Source organism: Sturnira hondurensis, unplaced genomic scaffold (genome assembly GCF_014824575.4).
Source record: "Sturnira hondurensis isolate 20B ecotype Veracruz unplaced genomic scaffold, ASM1482457v3 Scaffold0021143, whole genome shotgun sequence".
In the NCBI taxonomy this organism is placed as follows: domain Eukaryota; kingdom Metazoa; phylum Chordata; class Mammalia; order Chiroptera; family Phyllostomidae; genus Sturnira; species Sturnira hondurensis.
The window spans coordinates 16,674,638-16,694,057 of record NW_028093774.1 but is presented as its reverse complement, the minus strand read 5'-3'; the positions used below and the strand labels follow the sequence as shown (position 1 = coordinate 16,694,057).

General features: G+C 37.8%; 1 protein-coding gene across 1 annotated transcript in view; it reads left to right on the top strand.

Moving 5' to 3' along the window:
* Positions 1-19,420, top strand: part of NRXN3 (neurexin 3) — a 1,509,805-nt gene that overhangs the window by 1,354,628 nt on the left and 135,757 nt on the right. Inside the window, exons 21-22 of the mRNA XM_037031267.1 lie at positions 8,315-8,404; positions 13,839-14,146. Of these exons, the coding sequence (XP_036887162.1) occupies positions 8,315-8,404; positions 13,839-14,146 (398 nt within the window). The remainder of the gene's footprint in view (positions 1-8,314; positions 8,405-13,838; positions 14,147-19,420) is intronic.

The window sequence follows — 19,420 nt, the reverse complement described above, 5'->3', positions numbered from 1 at the left end:
TTCTGCCTCTGGTTGAAATGAAACACTCGGATGAAGCTCTGTAGTTACTCCACATCCATTGTTGTATAACAAGTTACCCCAAACTTTAGTGGCTTATAAAATGACAAACATTTATTGTCTCAGTTTATGTAGGTCAGGATTTGATAACAGCGGCACTGAGTGGCTCTGAATCAAGGTAGCTGATGAGCCGAAGTCGTGATATCAACTTGCATCAAGTTGCATCAAGTTGCTCCTGTTGCATCAAGGATCATCAAGGCCTATCTGCGGGCCTCAGTTGCTTGATATGCGGGTTTTGCCGTGGAGCTTTTTAAGTGTCCTTATGATATAACACCAGCTTCCCAGACTGAGTTGATGACAGAAAGAGGCAAAGAGAGACGGAGACAGAGACGGAGAGGGAGAGAAAACAAAAAGGGAAAAGAGGAAGTCACGGGGCCTTTTTTAATCTAAAGTCACACACAGTCACTTCCACCATAATCTATTCTTTAGAATTAAGTTACCAAGTCCAGCCTATATTCAAAGCTGGCAAATTACACTTACTGAGAGGAGTTTCAAAGAATTTAACTTTTTAAAGCCACTGCATAATCATCCTATTTTGTAAATTTTTCAGGGCCTGGAATGAATGCACAAAAAGATATGCTTATCAAATTGTCAGATGACACAAAGCTAAGAATGATATCTTCTAAAAAAAAACAAAAGACCTACAATTAAGCATTTTCTTATCACATTGGAATACTGTTATGAAACAAAAAAAGAATAAATGTAATAGGATGTAATTAAAGGCCTGCTTTGAAGTTCATAAAGTGTATTGCATGAATGCAATGTGGCCCAAACTCTCTGAAAAGCAATTTAATTGGAAACTATCTTGAGTTTTAGTTAAAAACAAGCTTAATCTATGCATATGTGATTTGCCTGTGATATGGTTATTTGTGCAACTGTTGCAAACCATTATAATAACCAGGTCAAGGGTGAGTGGTATGTGACACAAAGATTGTTATTTTTAGATCCTCATAATGTATTCATTTGTAGACATAGGTTTCAGTGTTGGTCTAAAGGACCCATAATTTACAAACACCAGAGATTCCATAACATCTAAACAGAAAGAACTATAGCAAAGTTTATTATGGCATCAGAGATGTTGCTACTCATGTCATCTTCCTATTAATGAGGATGAAAGTGTTTCTATGTTTTGTCCATTGAGATTTTCCTCTCCAAATTCCTCCCGCTCCTCTGAGCCACATATGGACACCACACATGTGTGTTCGAATGAACAAAATTGTTTAAACAAATATTTTAGTGTTCTGGCTTTAAAAATGTTGAGTTTGATATCCTCTGCGTGAGAAGAATGAGAGAAAAAGGGAATGGGCAGTGAGGGGAGCAAAGTAGCAGGAATGCTAGCTCCTGGGGAAGAGTGAACCCCCGAATAACATGGTGGCTTTTGCAACAAGGAGGAAATAAGCAACGAGGAGAAGGTCAATTTTGGGACTCTTGAAGGGATCCTATGTCAAAGAGCTAAAGACTGAGCATTACGGCTCTATGTTGAAAAGAACATTTAAAAAGATTTGACACTAAAAATTGTGTAGTAAAATAATTTTTGTTAAGTTTGCCTTCTTACTAAGTTTAACCCTTGTGAATCAGGTATTGTTATAACAATAGTAAGAAATCAGATATTGAGCACTTATGTTGTGCCAAACACCGTGAAAACTGCTTCATGTGCATTTATTTCTCAGTTAACTCTCACAACCCTATGTTGCAGTTATTATTATAATCCTTATTTTATGTATTGAAGAAGCTAAAGCTTAAAGAGACATTAAAACAGATATATGTAAAATGTTTACCAGAAAGGAACAAGACAAAAGCCAGACAGTGAAATTGACTGGGCCAGCTTCAAGGCATATTTTGAAATAATTACAGAAGGAAAATAGTGACATTTGAGGAAGGAAAACAGATCTTATAGTCTGTTTATGTTTTATTAATTTATGGCAGGTCACTTTTTTAAAGTGGCTCTTATTAGATGCTAGATAGACCTGTCATACTGAAGAAAGTTTCATTAGGTATTACTTAGAAATATTCTCTTAAACTATCAAATAAAATAAAGATATTGCAGTCACCTGGACCTTGCTCTTTAAATCTTTCCAGGAGGGAAACTATTCTTGATTGATGAGGATAAGTGAGGAGAAACTTGAAAAGCAACGAGCTTTAGGAATAAAGTTGAAAATGCCTTCAAAATACAGGGAAAGGATAGGGATTGGTGGTGTATGTTCTAACTTGCATCAAGCCTTGGGGCATTCAGTATAACACTTCAACAGATGTGGCACTTTGATTTAGATTTGAGATATGAAAGAGAAGTTTAATGTTAACGTGTTTACACACCAACTCACCGCAGCCAGTCTTGACAAAGGTCCAAGAATAGGGACCGATCACTTGGCTAGCTGCCAAAATAGCACCAGGGTTACATCTCTAGTGTGGTCCCCATTCTCATCCTCTAGCCTATCCAGTGTTCACACAGGAGGACTAAATGTATATAGGCATACGAGTGAAGGAAAATAGGCAGAAACCAGAGTTCAATGGAGACTTTAGGACTGGAAGGGTTCTGGTGGGTTCTCCTCTTTACTGTTTACTGGGAAAGAGCTTCTGTCTTGCAACCTTAGACACATGTTAGGGAAAGATTCTTAGAATTAAAATAAATCAAAGACTCCCTATACCTAGCCTCTTGCTACACCCCAAGCTAAGTCCTTGCCTGGATTATAACATTTAATTTGTATAAAATATGGAAATATAGGCATTATTATCTTCATTACTTTTGAGCACATGAAGAAACAGGCATCTGGATCAAGTAAATTGCTCAAGTTTACAGAACAGATGGATGTCTAGGATAAGATTGCATCCAAAGTCTGTCCAACTTGATGGCCACTGCTTTTTCACTCATGTTTGAGCCATCTCTGCTTGGTGGATTAATACTTTGGTGGACTGTGATACAGGAAGGAAATGATAGTATGTCTGTCCATGTATATTGTCTATTTCTGAACATATCCAGAAAACATGGAACAGTGAACTTATTAACCAAGTCTCGGTACGCCTGGGTGATCCACACTGCTTTCCAGGGGCAAACATCTCCTGACTCCAAAAAGATGGTTCTCTCTGGCTCCCAGAACCACTTAAGTGAGTCTGGAGAAGCTCTCTTACTTAATAATGCCCTTGTACTCTGTATCTATTAATTTACTTCCCCCAGCAGATCGGTTTTCTGCTTCAAGAGATTAATTTCTTTACCTTGGCACACTAAAGGATCAAGGCTCACAACATAAATAGTTTGTTGTTGTTTTTTTTTTTACCTTCGCCCCAAAGGTGTGTTGAGGATTAATGAAATGGTGGTTATAATTGCATTTTGAGCTCCATGGTCTAAAGGCATTTATAAATACAAGATATTAGTTCTTTGTTGAGGTCCATCCATCACTTACAAGTGGCCAAACATTCTAGGTGCCCTTTGGGTAGTATAATAACCTTCGTTTCTGACTCCAAGAGTGTTTGTCTGGGTCAATGCCAAGAATAAGACCAGAGCCAAGCTCAGAGAGTTTCCCCAGTTCCTTTCCTTTAGTGTCTTCTATTTGCTTTGAAACTCACAAAATGTTCTTTGGGGAGAGAGACATCGTAAAACCTCTGAAAATTTCTACTATTTAAGCCTACTCACATCAATTTTTATTTTTTGCCTCTGGCTCCAATGTATAATATTTATTCTTTGACTCTTCATTAGACCCATACTCTTATCATTTTTTGTAGTGTCCACAAAGCAATAAAGAAAACTTTCCTTCTTTTAGTCCAGGACTCAAACCAAAATACAGAAATACCTCTGGCATTAAGTCTACACAAATTAGTGTTGTTACTATATTCCTTTTAGCATGCCCACATATTTGACAGTATTTCAGATGGTATTAATAGTCTACCTGCGAGAAGGCATATACTACCAGCCTGGTGCAAATTGCCAGAACCTGCAATCCATTCTTTCTCAACTTCCCAGCAGTATATCATCACCTGAGGCTGGACCTAGAAATCACTCCTGTCAATGCCTGAATTGCTCTTTTACTTTCAATGGGTTTAGAAACCCACTTGGTTTTGGAAATGGTATTAGCTGAGAATATTTTCGAAGCCATATAAAAAGCAGCACCGACAGGATTTAGGGGATATTTTTTATGCTTTCTTTTCTGTGATCAGTTGAGCTTTGAATGACAAACCTTGTGGGGACACATGGAATAATATCACCTTTTCTTTTGAATGGGGATCTGGTAAAATTCTGAGAGGATGGAAGCATACCATAGAATCAATGTGCTCTCTTTACTCCATTAAGAAAGAGTTAAATCATATCAATGATAGTAGTTTAAATACATTGAATGGTTTTTGGATCCCAGGCTTTGCATATGCTCTATTTATTAATCTATGCCAAACCCATGGTGAGTTGGGAAATGGGGAAACTGAGACTGAGTGACTTGTACAAGGTCACACAGCTAATAAATGATAAATTCAGAACTCAAAGCCAAGAGTGTCTCTAAAGCCCATGGTCTTAGCTCCTATGCTGTATTGATTATGTTTTAGTATAATGTCTAATGAATAGAATTTATGTTTGGACAAATAGAGTGTAAAAATATTGTTATAAAAGTTATTTTCTGTGTTATACAAGAGTTCTTTCTCTTTCAGTTCTTCAATTGGAAGAATTTCCCCTCTTTGGGACTGCCAACAAATTACAGATTTTCTTTTGGGACCATAAGGAGATACTGATGTATTAAGAACAATTCAAGGATATACTTGATTTCCTTGTCTTATCTTCTTATGTTCTCTTTTCATTTTATCCCTAGCGGGTTCCCCCAAGTGCAAGAAACATGAATTTTTTCTGCATAAATGTGGGAGTTATGTGTATGAACCAGTTGGGCCTTAATAATCTCACCTTCGAGTAGTCTGTCTGCTCTTCACAATTTTTGTAATTTAACAGTGCATGTTGTATGTGTCTCCAGGAGTTGAAATACATGATAATAGAATCAATAGCACAAGTGCCAATAACCATAAGAGGCCAATGGTATAATAATCAATGTCTGATCAAACTTAGATGGGGATATACACATATTTATTTTAAGTAGAATAAAATATGACTAATATTTTTTCTAAAATTCAGTCCCATATAGGTGAATGTCAGATCCACAGAAGTAATTTAAGAACTATATATTTGGAGATTTCTTTGTGCAACTTACAGATTTCTCAGAATGGTTGAGATCTGAACCCATGGCATTTTTTATCTAATTAGTAAATCACACATGCCTCTTCTTAATGACTTTATGACATTACTATTCACAAGGCCCCCTTTTCTTAGGATAGTGTCACTTTCTCTTAAAGAATTGCCTTCACTCTTCGTTAAATTTTCATATCGGTTGCTATATGATGTGTACAAGTGGATGTTATTAAAGACTTAATATGAATGTATATGAATTTGATGAGGCTTGCTCAGCTTTTGAAGTAGTTCCCATGTATGACTTCTTATATTTAGAAGGTTATTTGCTCTTCAATTAGTCTAGCAAATGGGGCTGGGGGCAAATGAACTCATTCTTATGCACATGTTTCTAAAACAGTTCTCTCTAATGTTTGAGATAAATTAAAATAAAAACCAACAAGAACATGAAAAGAGACTAAGAACAATGTTAATGTGGCAATTTAAACCAATTTGGTTTTCCAAATGACCTTCCATCTTTCACGGCTTTTAACGGTATGCAAGATTGCTATCCTTAGTGACAGATACTATCAATCTGGTGTGAAAAACTTAAAATTCTTTTCTAAATGTCTTTAAAGCTGAGGTGGAGAAGAACAACTCTCTCTCTTTCACTTTTCGAAGGGTATAATGTTGAATTATGGCTATGCCGTCCTCCCCCATATCATTTATTGATTGCCTAACATTGTTTTCCTTTTTCTAAGCCTATCCTGTGTCCCCCAAATAATTTCTCATGGAACTTTATTTTTAGAAGAGAGTGAATAGAGACGAAGAGATGCTTGGGAGGAGCAAGTGCCCTATGTATTTGGAGGAAGTAAATCAATGCAGCTTCTTAATTCATTAACTTGGTGCATATAGAACGCTGCTAATTTGGAACTTTGGTTCTTTATTCTTTTCCTCTGAATGTTACTAAGCATATTTAGCTTTACATTTGCTATTGACTTCACTAATCCACTGCACAGTAAGTAGAACAAAGATCATTGATATATGTAATGTTGTAGCCAGCAATGACAGTTACAGAAAACCCAAAGGAATGGAATACATTCAAGGTGCATCTGGCGCACCCATTTGCCATCTCTGAGTATACTATTCTGTCATGACTAAAACTTGAGAGAAGTCAAAGCTTATGAAGACGGCAGGCCTTGGGATGTTTATCTGCTTTAGGGTAGGATCATAAGTTATTCTTTACAAAAAAAGGGCTCCTTTTCTATGAAAACATGAAACTTTACCCATGGTTTAATGGATTATTTTGGATTAACAGGCTGTGGAGTACTCAGATATACCAGAGAGGACCATCATAGTGATGTATCTCTAATCAGTAGCTCTGTTAAAAAATACAACTAATTTCTTTCACTATGGGCTTATTGAAACACCAAAGAATTAAATTGCCTTTTTATTTTTTCTTAGTGTGCACCCCTCTTTTTGTGTGAAAAATAATACTTTGAGGAAATTTTTAAAATTATACACTTTAATCGAATATTGTTTATTATTCTACCCACTCATTGCATTTTATCCTTTGATATGTCAACGTATTATGCTTTATGCCACTATTTAGGGTCCCATAATGGAGGCTGGAAATAGATCTGTACTTGCCTCTCCCATGAATTTTAGTTACTGTTTTATTCCTGGGAGAATAGTGGATCAGCTTCACAGAATAATTTATTCAGAGGAGAAATGCATGGGGAACCTTGCAGACATGTCTAAACATCGCCACCCTTTTCTCATCCTGCCCCTCGTGGAAGGCAGGTGCGTGCTTCCTCACATGTGGAATCTGCCAGTAATAACTCCTATGTGGAAGTGGCCCTAAGACTGCAATACTGTGGCAAGTTTCTATGTACTTGGCCTGATGATATTCTTTCTGGCTTTTAAGACATTTTTTTTGTAAATGGTTTCTAAGCCACCTATTTGGGGATTTTGATTTCACATTTAATGTTGGTAATTTAGAATGAGATCCTCTAAGTTCTAATATAGGGCTGCAAGTCAAAAGTAATGAATTAGAATTCACTATCTCTCTCTGCTTGGTAACTCTTAGGTTGCTTGATGAGATACGACAGTTCCCAAAGCACAAGTTTCATTATTTTGTGATTTGAAGCATATTCCTTAGGGGTGTATTTCCACACCACCGTTCTCCAGTTCCGTTCTAATTATAGAAACCATCCGGGGTTGGTAACAGTTACAAAATGAAGAAGAGGGCATACCAGCAGTTAAATGCATTATATTTGGAGTTTGAAGCTAATTAGATAGTTCATGCATGGGAGATGTGTCCCTGACAGGCTTTATGAATGGGTGCTTGTGCAGGAAGGACCTTTCACAGGAACATAAGAGAGAAAGAGAGAAACATAAAGGTAAATATATAAAGCCTATATTTACTAGTAATAATAAAGCACAGGTGCCCAAAATCTGTAGATGCTATTTATAGATAAATACAAATATGGACAACAGGGTAGAGACATCAAGAGCCATGTATAATGCTTTACCTATTTAACATAGGTGATGGGACGCTGGGGCCTCCTTCATGGAATAAGGAGTCTCCCTTGATCATCAAAGCTTAAACTGTCTCCTGTGACTCCCCTGTGCTAGAAGGTAGAGCAGCTGCAGACACTTGAGTGTAGAATAAGGGATACATGGCCCGTGCCTCTAATATCCCTTACCAGACTCAAGCATGCATGACTGAGACACTGAGGGTCCCCTCCCTCATTATGAAGCGAATCTGGCAGGTGAAGTACTCAGAGCTCACGGGGATCCTCATGTCTCTGTTGGCCCAATTAAGATGTACCTGGGGTGAGGTGGAAAAGGGTGAAGGTAACCCACTTCTGTAAATGGCCAAACCCCTTCCCGAATCCCATCCCACGCCACATTTTCAACACGTGATGGAGCACTGCATAGCCACAACCAGCTTGACCTCAAACCTGTCAGTCAAGGTCAGAGTGACTTCAACTCCACCTCTACTAAAGATAAATTGATATCTATCTCTAAAAACTTCATAAAACAAACCAACAAAATAGGATGTTTTTTAATGACTTATTGACTTTGCAGATTGTTCTTTAAGCTGTTTTTTAAACTTTAAAGGCAACACTGATAATGAACGCTTCCAAATGGTAAAACAGAAAATCCCCTTCAAATATAACCGGCCCGTAGAGGAATGGCTACAGGAAAAAGGTAACCGTCATTAAAACTTTCATTTTAAATTCATTCGATTCTAAACCCTCATTTTTAAAGCCTGCAAATAAATGTTCCTTAAATGATAATCGCCTGCTGCATAAATGACTGTTTTAATTTTCATTATAATTTGTGTCAGCTTCCACCTGCCATATGTTGATAAATCATGCTATAATACATTGCCATTAAAATACAGTTAAAGGGACTAACATCTCGTTTGCTATCAGCATGACAACCACAAACAAAAAACTCCAGGAACCTCTAAAAAAGAAATGTATTATTGCAAGTTAACCACTGCATGACATGCTTTGTTAATTTATTTTAAATTACCTCTTATACCAAAGCTTTCTAAAGAAATTTCAAAAGTGCTTTTTAAACTACATCTCGAGGCTGTTTTGGCTTTACTACCCATAGCATGGTTCACACACACACACACACACACACACACACACGCACATACATCATAGACTCCTGTAACTTAAACTGTTTAAAACAAATGTTATAAGGGGAGCATTTTTTAAAAAAATATTTGTTTATAAACAAAGAAAAGAAAGAGAAAGATGAGTTTTGCCTTTAGATTCCAACTTACAGAGGCAGAAGTATTTCATAAGAGGTTAATTGTGTCCTGATTACTGACCAGAACGAAACACAGAAACAAACCTATTTTACACATTGGTTGTGTGATCCCCTTGTATCTTTGATATTTATGCAACAAAAGTGTAAGTGGCTAGGACAATTGAGTTGGAAAATGAGAGGCAAAACAGCAGTTCTGATTTGCTGAAGAAAACAACCACTTGGCTAATAAAAGAGGGCTGTGGTTATACCTGACGTTAGAATTTTCTGTGCCTTTTATGTATTGGGTGTAAACTATAGTCATTCATGAAGAAAAGTTTCTATCTTTAAGAGGCTATTTATTTTGTTCTTGTCTGAGCCAGTATAAGCTTCTCTTGTCTCAAGACCTTAAGTGAGTTTTTAAAATACATAGGATTCCACTGAGTTATATATAAAAAGTAATTGGGTACATTAGTATACAACTTAAATAAAGAACTACTACAGTTTTAAAGGGTGAAAACAGTCGCACCTTTAAACACAGAAAATCTTTGCTGAGTTTTAACTGTTTGCCCTGGTTTAACGTATGTGGTCTAATTAAAAAATAAATTAAGAATAACTCTAAAAAGCAAATAATTTTGTCTAGTAATCACCAGCTTATAAAGTCCCTTTAACATTTAAATATGATATTGCCTCACTTTTTAAAAAGGAAATGAAAATTAGATGCATGTCTGAGTTTCATGTGCCTGAGAGACTTTTTTGTTTCTTTCAATTTTATGTTAATAATATTTTATTTTACTTCATTGCCTTTTGAAGTCTCAGTTTAATAGCATGCCAGGCATTTTCATTTGTATAAACCATTATAAAGTTATTAGTAGGCTTTTAGTTTTCCTTACAATAGCATTGTTATCAGTTGGTTTTCATATAAAAGGATGCTTTCAAACACAACAAAATTGAGGGGCTGGGACAGGGATGGGGAGGTTCAGGTGGGATGGAGAGAAGCATTCTCATTTCTTAATCAAATATGTACGTGTTTAGATATGTGCATGTGATATTGAAATGAATTATTTGCAAACTGGAGGGATTTCTCCTCTACATTATTTTAACTGAAATTACATTTTTTTTTGTAANAAAGGATGCTTTCAAACACAACAAAATTGAGGGGCTGGGACAGGGATGGGGAGGTTCAGGTGGGATGGAGAGAAGCATTCTCATTTCTTAATCAAATATGTACGTGTTTAGATATGTGCATGTGATATTGAAATGAATTATTTGCAAACTGGAGGGATTTCTCCTCTACATTATTTTAACTGAAATTACATTTTTTTTTTTTGTAATCTGGGTGAGTAACATCTATTCATTCTATTGCTTTACCCCTTCCTCTGTCTAGCTAACTCCTCCTTCAAAAGAAATGGAAAATACATACCAAAGCAAAGCAAAGCAAAACAAAACAAAACAAACCTTGTAAAGACAGTAAAATAGGGTAATGACAGAAGGGTGACTAGGCAGATGTGTTAGGAAGTACTTGAAATGCCTCTTTGGAGTGATTTCTGTCATTGGGGAAGAGGTCTGCATTCCCCAGTCTGTCTTCTGGCTCTGTCTACTATTGACTTACTTCCTGACCTTAGACAATCCACTTAACCTTTCTATATCTCAGATTTCCCAGCAGAGGAGAGGATAAATAATACTGCCTGTCCCCCAAGGGTGTTCTGAGGTTTAATTAATTAGTCTTTGTGCAACACTGACTGGAGACATGCAAAGATTTCACTTAAGCAGTAGGTGAACTTGATGTCTAGATGAGGTAATAATTAATGAGTTCCAAGAGGATGGGCACCCAAAACAAAACACAAAGTAACCTGCTACAAGTTCTGTGCTTGTAGTATAACCACTTTTTATTATTGATAATAGAACAATTCGCAAATTGGTATATAAATATCATGATCACACACACACATACACACACACACAAATGATTGATCATAATCTGACAATAATGAGGCTGGCCCTGATTTGGAGAAAGCTTGGGAAAATGATAAGACTTTCTCATCAATCCTACTCTCCTTCAGAGTGAGAAGGTAATGATAGTTCTTTCTTGCTTGTTCACTTACTGCTGCTTAGTGGAGAAAGATAAATTGATCACAGGAAGAGATGGTAGGAAACTGAGACTTCACTATCACTTCCGTGATGACCAGTCTTACCATTAACCACCTAATCCAAGGCTAGGAAAGGGGCTTGAAATAGAATAAAAGCATATTTTTCAAGTAATAGACCATCGAAGAGAGGAGCAGACAAAACTTCAAATATTTCCTGAGGCATAATGGAGAATTGAAACATAGACATCCTCTTCTCTGTCTTACCCAACCAGTGCCTTAATCTCAAGAACTGATTAGTCAGATCTTTCTGAGAAAGCAGCTCTAGCCTGAAGTGGAGCAGTGGCTCAACCTTTCAGCCCAGGAAATGTCTTTCCTTTCTCCATGCTTGCGTTGGTTTTGAGGAAACGAAGGCCACTCTACGGAATGAACTATGACAACTGGAATAAAAGAGATATGTAATTTCTAGCCAGTGTAACTCAGGCTGCATTTCAATTCTCCTTGACCCTCTTTTTATTTTTAAGCATTGGCAGAATAATATCACCAGGAAAATAAATGGGGCCATTATGGATGTGAAATACTTCCAGGAATATCAGAAATACTATCATCAGAGTCATTAACTGACAATCATAAGTACTGTACTATGCACAAAAAAAAAGAGATGAATAAACATTATGGCTGACCAACAGTTGTATGAATAAAAGCTGTAGCTTGGTATTAGGGCTGTTTAAGTTCAGGTACTGAATTTTAGTCCTAGAAATCTCCTATTATGCAGCTTGTTCTTATTTATTAACTTAAGCTGCCCCAAATGCCTATGTGAGGTTGAGGGCATATTTATTCTGCTTTTCCATCATGGCAATTCTTTTGTAGTAAGCTTAGGGCTATCAGGAAAAGTTGTCAAAAATAAATAAATAAACAGTAAAGATATGAGCTCCAGTGCTATTGTGCTTTGAACTTTCTGCCAAGTGTTGTATGAGAAATGAGAGGCCAAAGGACAGCAATGATGTATATGCACAGGGCACTGAAAGAATTGGTGGGGAAATGGTGGAAATCTATTAGATCTACTCTGATTGCAGCCTTAGGATCTGGGGAACTCTGTTACCGTTAAGGCCAACAGATGCCATTTCCATGCTCCAGATATTTTTATAGAGTGCAGATCCTTTTCACTATGACAAAATCTCTGGCCAATTTCCCATACTGCAGCACTCAAAGATTCCCAAGGCATATTATTTAGAAAGCGTATTGACTGATACGCCCTTAAGAGTTACCCAATGAGTAGAGTTGACTCGTGTATAAAGAGTTCCCTCTGAGCAGATATGCTTTCCTTTTCCTGCCTCTTTCATTCCGTTCATTATTGTACATTGAGAAGGTATTCCACATTATACGCCAGAAATGCAAGGATAGAGCTAATCAGAACATATAGACCTAAAAGACCATGTAACAGCATTAGAGGTTAAGAGCCCAAATACCACAGTTTGCCTCTATTCATAATAGAAATTGTGAAGCCAAAGCAATCTTTTAAAAATAGACTCCCTTCTAGTAAGCAGGTGAGAATAACAGAACAGTGATTGTTCCCAGTCATTTATAGGTAAAATATTTCAGAGGATTAGATTAAGAATGAGTGGAGCATTGTTTGATCACTGACTAAAATGTAGAAAAATTTGAAAAGGGTATATTTAATTCCATGAGTAAATTTTCCCCCCTTCTCTATATAGAAAAGCAGAAGGGAATAATCTGGAGAAATAATAGCATAGAGGGCTTACAGAGCTATTTAGTTTACTTCTGGGAAAAATCTAGATGTAATTGGGAAGAAGATAATTGGAGTTACATGATTCTAAACTCTATTCTGCCATGATTTCATTCTGAGAATTTTCTATTCACAAAAGCATAAATGATTCTTCAAGTAAGGTGAGCTCCTGATATTCTTCAACCCATTAACATATCTCAATATCATTTTAATAAGTTTTATGTATTGCTTCTTTTTACTAATACCTATCCCCCCACTGATTAAAATACACTGATTTTGAATGACACCCTCTTCTTCCCCCCACCCCAGGAACATTATCAATGCCTACTTACTTTTCGTAGATTAGGGAGAGATTTAGTTATGTAACTATAATCTCCTCACCTCAACATTAATAGAGATAAGAATTTATTTGTCATGATGTTAATTAAACAGCAAGTATACATAGAATATTATGTACTATAAAGATTCCTAGAAAATATAGTGTTTGGTTACTAAATATTTATTTTTGTAAGTATGCAAGGAATCCCAGTCTCTTAATTGGAATTTAATTTAATTTCAGTTAATTTAATATAATCATCAGACCTGGTTTTTAAAGTCAGTGTTTGGAGTGCCTCACAAAGTTTTTCTTTGCCATATATACTTCTTTTTAGTTGTTGTAATGTTACTTTGTAGGTTACAAATCAGTACAATAGGTACGTTTAATTTATTGTTATCAACAACTCATTTAGGGGTTTCTTTCTGTTATCCACACCAACTTAACTGAGCAGACTGCAATACTATTCATCATTGAACCAAGGTCCTCCTTCATCACAATAAAGGGATAGAGACTCTAATATTCAGATTATCTAGGACATTCAGCTAGACAGTGGAAGAGATAAACACAGTGAAATGTTACTTGCCAATATCTGCATTGAACTTTTATTATCTAATTTTCTTCCCTTCAACTACTCAAGGAAGCCTGTTTTTACACCTGGTTCATTCAGACCAGGCGAGTCAAAAGGAGAAAAATGTATAGAAATAATGATGTTTCCTCCACCCAACCCACTAGGCCGGCAGTTAACCATCTTCAACACCCAGGCGCAAATAGCCATTGGTGGGAAGGACAAGGGACGCCTCTTCCAAGGCCAGCTCTCCGGGCTCTATTATGATGGTTTGAAGGTCCTGAACATGGCGGCCGAGAACAACCCCAATATTAAAATCAATGGAAGTGTCCGGCTGGTGGGAGAAGTCCCATCAGTTCTGGGAACGACACAGACGACGGCCATGCCACCAGAAATGTCCACAACCGTCATGGAAACTACCACCACAATGGCTACCACCACAACCCGCAAGAACCGCTCAACAGCCAGCATTCAGGTAAGCCTTCCTCTAACTGTTGATTGATTTTGCTTTTTTTTTTTTTTTTTTTTTTTGTCTTTGAGACGTTGCTCTTATGGTCAGGGCTGCCGCACAGTGAGAGAGACTGAATTGCTATGTTTACAGGAAGGATGCCTGCAGATACTCAGAGTAATAAGACCCAGGAGTGGAGAAAGACAAAGTCCCTGCCGAAGGAGTTACAGAATCTCCCGTGCATTCATGGGCTATTATTTCTATATTTATTATTCAACATGAGCGGTGTGCAACACCTTTAGTGTAAAATGCTCTTTCCTCTTATTTTATTACCTTTCTTCTCAATAACAAAAAGGGGAAAAAAAGGAAAGGAAAATTTGTTATCACAGGAAAGACTGTATCCTAGTTCAATTCTGTTCACATCCCCTCAGTGGCTTTGCTGCAACATGAGTCGTTCATATTTGAAGCCAATAGGTAGCATTACATCAGTTGAAGCTAGAGGTTCAACTAATCCTGATTAAATGCAGTCTTTGTATTTGATATTCAGTGTTGATTAACTACATGCTATTTTTTGTCCATTTCCTTTATATTTGACCAAGATCCTAATGGCATTCGAAAATTAGAAGATCTGAATTTAGCTATCTAGGAAATCCTTATTCTGTGGTAATGTTTTTGTTTTTTTTCCCTTAAAAGTAATTATACTCAAGCTAAAACTTAATGCTTTGCTGACTCCCTTGGCATTTCATAAATCTAGTTAGTAGGGGGTAGAAGGTTAATCGAGTTATTAGCCTTAAATACTCTGACATAAAATAAGACGTTCCAATTGCTTGTGGGGAAATTACCCCTAGCCTCGTTGGTGTTTGTAGAAAATTCAGCAGAAACCAGTACTTTCCTTTCTATTTCTTAGTTTTAAGACATTATCCAGGAACTCAATGGAGTCTTTAAGATTACCCTTCCATTGACTTCAGGGGGCATTGTGAACTTAAATCCAATAATCAATAAACCCCCATGTGTTCTCATTCTTCTGAATTAAGTTTATGTGCATTAAGGTAAATGTGTTGTTTTCTTTTTTTCTTTTATTTGAGCAGAAATGTCCAGACAACTCTTCCATGACACCACAGGCATGATTTGAAGCTGCACGCACTATTGATATTATCAGGCCAATTTTATGTTTCAGAAAGGCTACAAAAACCTGGTTAGCATAACAGTCTCATAGTCCCATGTGCTGTTTTGTGCATACCTACACAGATGCTCAAAAATAGCTTTTTCTCTGATATTAAAGCAATAACTCCTGACACTTCACTCTACTCACTGCAAAGAAGATAAAAGGCAATAGATATTTCTATTATGACTCTCTATAGCTCAAGAGCAGATCTATTTATTGTTGGTGAAAGCATAGTTCTGTCTGCACAGGTCTTGGCAGACTTGTTTTGTTTCTGTCAGAATACATTCCACTAACTCTGTGGGAAGCAGAGGTGAAAATGGCTTTTTCTTCATAGCAGTGGCTGGTCCTATAGTCTTTTTCAAGGCCAAATTGCCACTGACTTCAGGAGGATTTAATGATACACTGGATCCAGGGACTAAGCCATGGTAATTACTGGGTTTTTGGCTTTCCCTTTTTCAACAAATGCGTAAATGGGAGCAGATTGGGTGAGTCTTCCCACACAGTGAGAGAGCCAGAGCTTCTGGAGAAATGTAGGGTACAAAGTGTCAAAGTCTTGCCAGTGATCATGACCCTAAATACCATAGACCCTGTTCTCATTTTGGAGGACATGGACAGCTGGAAGATGCCCTGTGCCAGCCTCCTGTCTGGTGTGTGTTTCTTTTCCTCTGAGTCCAGGAATAATTGGATTCCATCTACATGCTTCCCCTTTGGCTTCCACCAAGGCTATCAAAATGAGTTATAAATCTGTTGACACTTTTTGTTTTTAAAGGTGTATAAATACATGCTCTTGGAGGAAAGCCAACAGACTAGCAGAATTGAATTAGACCAAGATGAGGTATAAAAAAGTCCCATGTTCTGTGGGAGACCAGCTAGGGGAAATAACTTTATTCCAATGGTTTTGAATGTTTTTTGTTCTTGCCAACAAGCCATAAGAACTCTGTCATGGCCTCTGTAAAAACTCAATAGCCTGCCTTGTCTGCAAGCCTCTTCTGATTTCACGCACATTCTATAGACCACATCAAGCCTATTGTAGACTTTGGGCAAAGAAGATCAATCTCAGACGCTCTAATATGCCCTGTGTCATCTAGTGAATTTTCTTGGATAAAGTAAACCCATAAAGCTTTGATCTCTAGGCTATACTTCAAAAAGGGGAAAAAATTGGAAAAGACTAAATTTCACATTCATCAGGCCCATCGCTCACTTTTCTCAACCATACTCTGTTCTGTCCTCCTTTGTTCTAGTAACACTGATGGAACAGGGTTGTCCTAGAAGGAAGCTTTCCTAGGAGAGACAGAATAAGGGTGTGAATTCGAAAGTATAAAATCCCGGTTGTTCAAAAATCCTCTGGTTCCTTCTTAAAGCATATGTTAAGAAAACATAATTTGAGCAATTTGTTTCTGGTAGGCCTTAGGTAGTGTTGGTTTTCAATCAAAAGAAAACTGCAAAGTGCTGTCAGTGCCGCCATTAACTGTGTCAATACGAACAAAAAGTTTTTGAGTCGATTAGGCTCTCCTGTGGGCGCTGCAACCCTGGGAGGAACTGGTGCTTTGGCCTTTCTGATACTATCATTTGGTACAGACTTGTGAGTTTCATGGACTCTGTTGAATTACTAACATCTGTGGTTCCCAAGCATCAGGTCTTCACCGTATTTAAGAAGGATGTCTCTAGATGCTCCCTGAGTAAGAAAAATAACATCTGTGGTAAGGCTATAGCAGAATGATTAGATGGATGTACCTGGAGTCAGATTCGCCTGGGTTTAAAATCTAGCTGTTTTTTTTTTCGTATAACTAGGTGACCCTGGGCAAATCATGTAAGCTGTAGTTAACTACTGCTGTGAAACTGACTTTCCCATTAAACTTAGCATCTGTCTCACAATTTGGGGGGTCAGAATTTGGGCAGGGTTCAGCAAAGCAATCTTTCTGCCCTTTGTGGAGTTGACTGGAGTTGCTTAGTGTCCGCTCTGGTCTAGAAGGTCTGATGTCACTCACATGCCTTATGCCTTTGCTTGGGGGCGGGGGGTGGAGAGGGTGAACTGGAAATACTGGAAACATAGAGAGGGTCTATGTCCCTCTCCATTTAGTGTCCATGATTCTCCATGTGATTTCTCAGTAGGGCTTCTTTCATGGAGGCCCAGAGCTTCCAGAGAGAGTTTTCTAGGAAATAGGAAGCAGAGATTGCCAGTTTCTTCAAGTCTGGGCCTGGAGATTGGCACAGTGTCACATCCATCACCTCTATTGCTCAAAGCAGTCAGACATTTCTCACTTTCATGGAAGGAGGCAGAAGCCCCATTTCTCAATGGGAGGAGTAGCAAGAATTTGCACCCAACCTAAGTTTGCCACATTGTAAAAGTGAGGAAATGGGGTCTGGGAAAAAGGTACTACTAGTTCTTATAGCATGTGGTGGTTGTGAGGATAACTAAGTTAATATAAATTAAATATTTACAACAAGTATATCATGAAAAGTAAGACTGAATGTGTTTTAACCCTATCATGATATTCTATATCCAATATCTGGTATGCAAGTCAATATCCTTGCAAGCAAGAATCTACCTCAGAGAATGATGTTGTCTCTATTGATTGGTGTATCTGTAGTTCAGAGTTGAGTTCTGTAGGGATAGGGATTTGAAAGAGGGTTAGAGTAGAGTTTGAAGGCTGAAATTAGTGCTAGCAGATAAAAGTCTCTGAGATCTCAAGTCTCTGATAACCCACTACCCATCTTTAACTTTCTTTTCCACTTTCAAACAAAGCTGAAGTTCTATGAGTCTTGAAGATTATGTTCTGCTATGAAATATGTCTACCCACACATATTTTCAGGGTTACAAAGAAAAGGAATTTACAGTGTTTGTCATCATGGAGCTTATAGCCTAAAGAGGACAAGAGGGCCTGATACGATCTATCAATATGAGGAAGTGACTTGCAAATAGTGGTGTGTTGGGACTGAGGTGTGGTGTAGGAGATGGCCTGGCTGGATCTCATGGCTGAGGGAGGTATGGAACTAGGTCTTGTAGATGAGTACAATTGGATACGTGGTGAGAAGAACAAATCCCAGGTTGGTTGAGTGTCAGAAGCTAAATTGTCAAAGTCGGAAATGATAATTCCTGAGGGAGAGAGCCAAGTCCAACTAGAGCAGAGAGAGCAGAAGATGGATTTGTGAAAGAGAAAAGATCTAGATTCTGGGAGTCTTGGCCTGAACCTCTGCCCACTCCTTGCTACCGCACAAAATGGGAAAGAACTGGATTGGGTTCCCACTGGGTCTTGCTACCAGGGATGTCCAACAATTGTGCAGGCATTTCTATTATATTATAGCTGGCCCCAATATCAGTGGGTTACTATCATGGCACTGGTAGGTCAGCTTCCAAAATAGAAAAAATTAATTCAGTCTGAACTCAAATTCATTTGCCCTTATACAGTAAAGAAGGCAAAAGTGAGAAACAAGAGTCATTTAGTGATAACTTTCAGCCACCAAGACCAGAATGTTCCTGTGAAAGAGAAAAGGGCCAAAAAGTCCCAAGGATAATGTGTTCTCTAACCTGAGGCCTCCAAACCAATTTGTTATCATTAAAGAAAGAACTCATGTATTCTGTGGAAATCACCATTTGAAATCATTTATAAGCTATTAGCAGGATACTGATCGTGACCCATTTGTTTGTGTGTGTGTTGGGCACTGATAAAGTCACTTTGACACTGGCCAGTGCTGCCTAGCACCAGAAAATCACAACGCTCAGCCTGGATTGGAACTATCCTAATAGATAGTAGAAACGAAAGACTTGAGAACTTTGTGCAATTTGATTCTTATCTCAAACTCATAAGTTTGGTGGTCAAGTTGAACTACTTTTAAAAATTCCAGGAGGAAGCCAAAAATGGTGAAGCTTTGTCACACTGTCCATACGGAAAGTCCTCTACTGGTCTGCTTTCAGTTTTGGGCTGAGGGTAGTAAGACGTGCACTTCAGCCTTGATACTGATGATTGCAAAACAAAACAAAGCAAAACTCTTTATTAAAAAGCTGATCCTTCAGGATGCAGGTCCCAGGTGGAGTGCCAGTGGGTCGAAGGGAAGAGTACACTCCAGAGAATCAGAATTTCTGCATTGGACTTAGCTATGTTCTTCCAGTTACTTAGCTGTGTATCTCTGGGTAG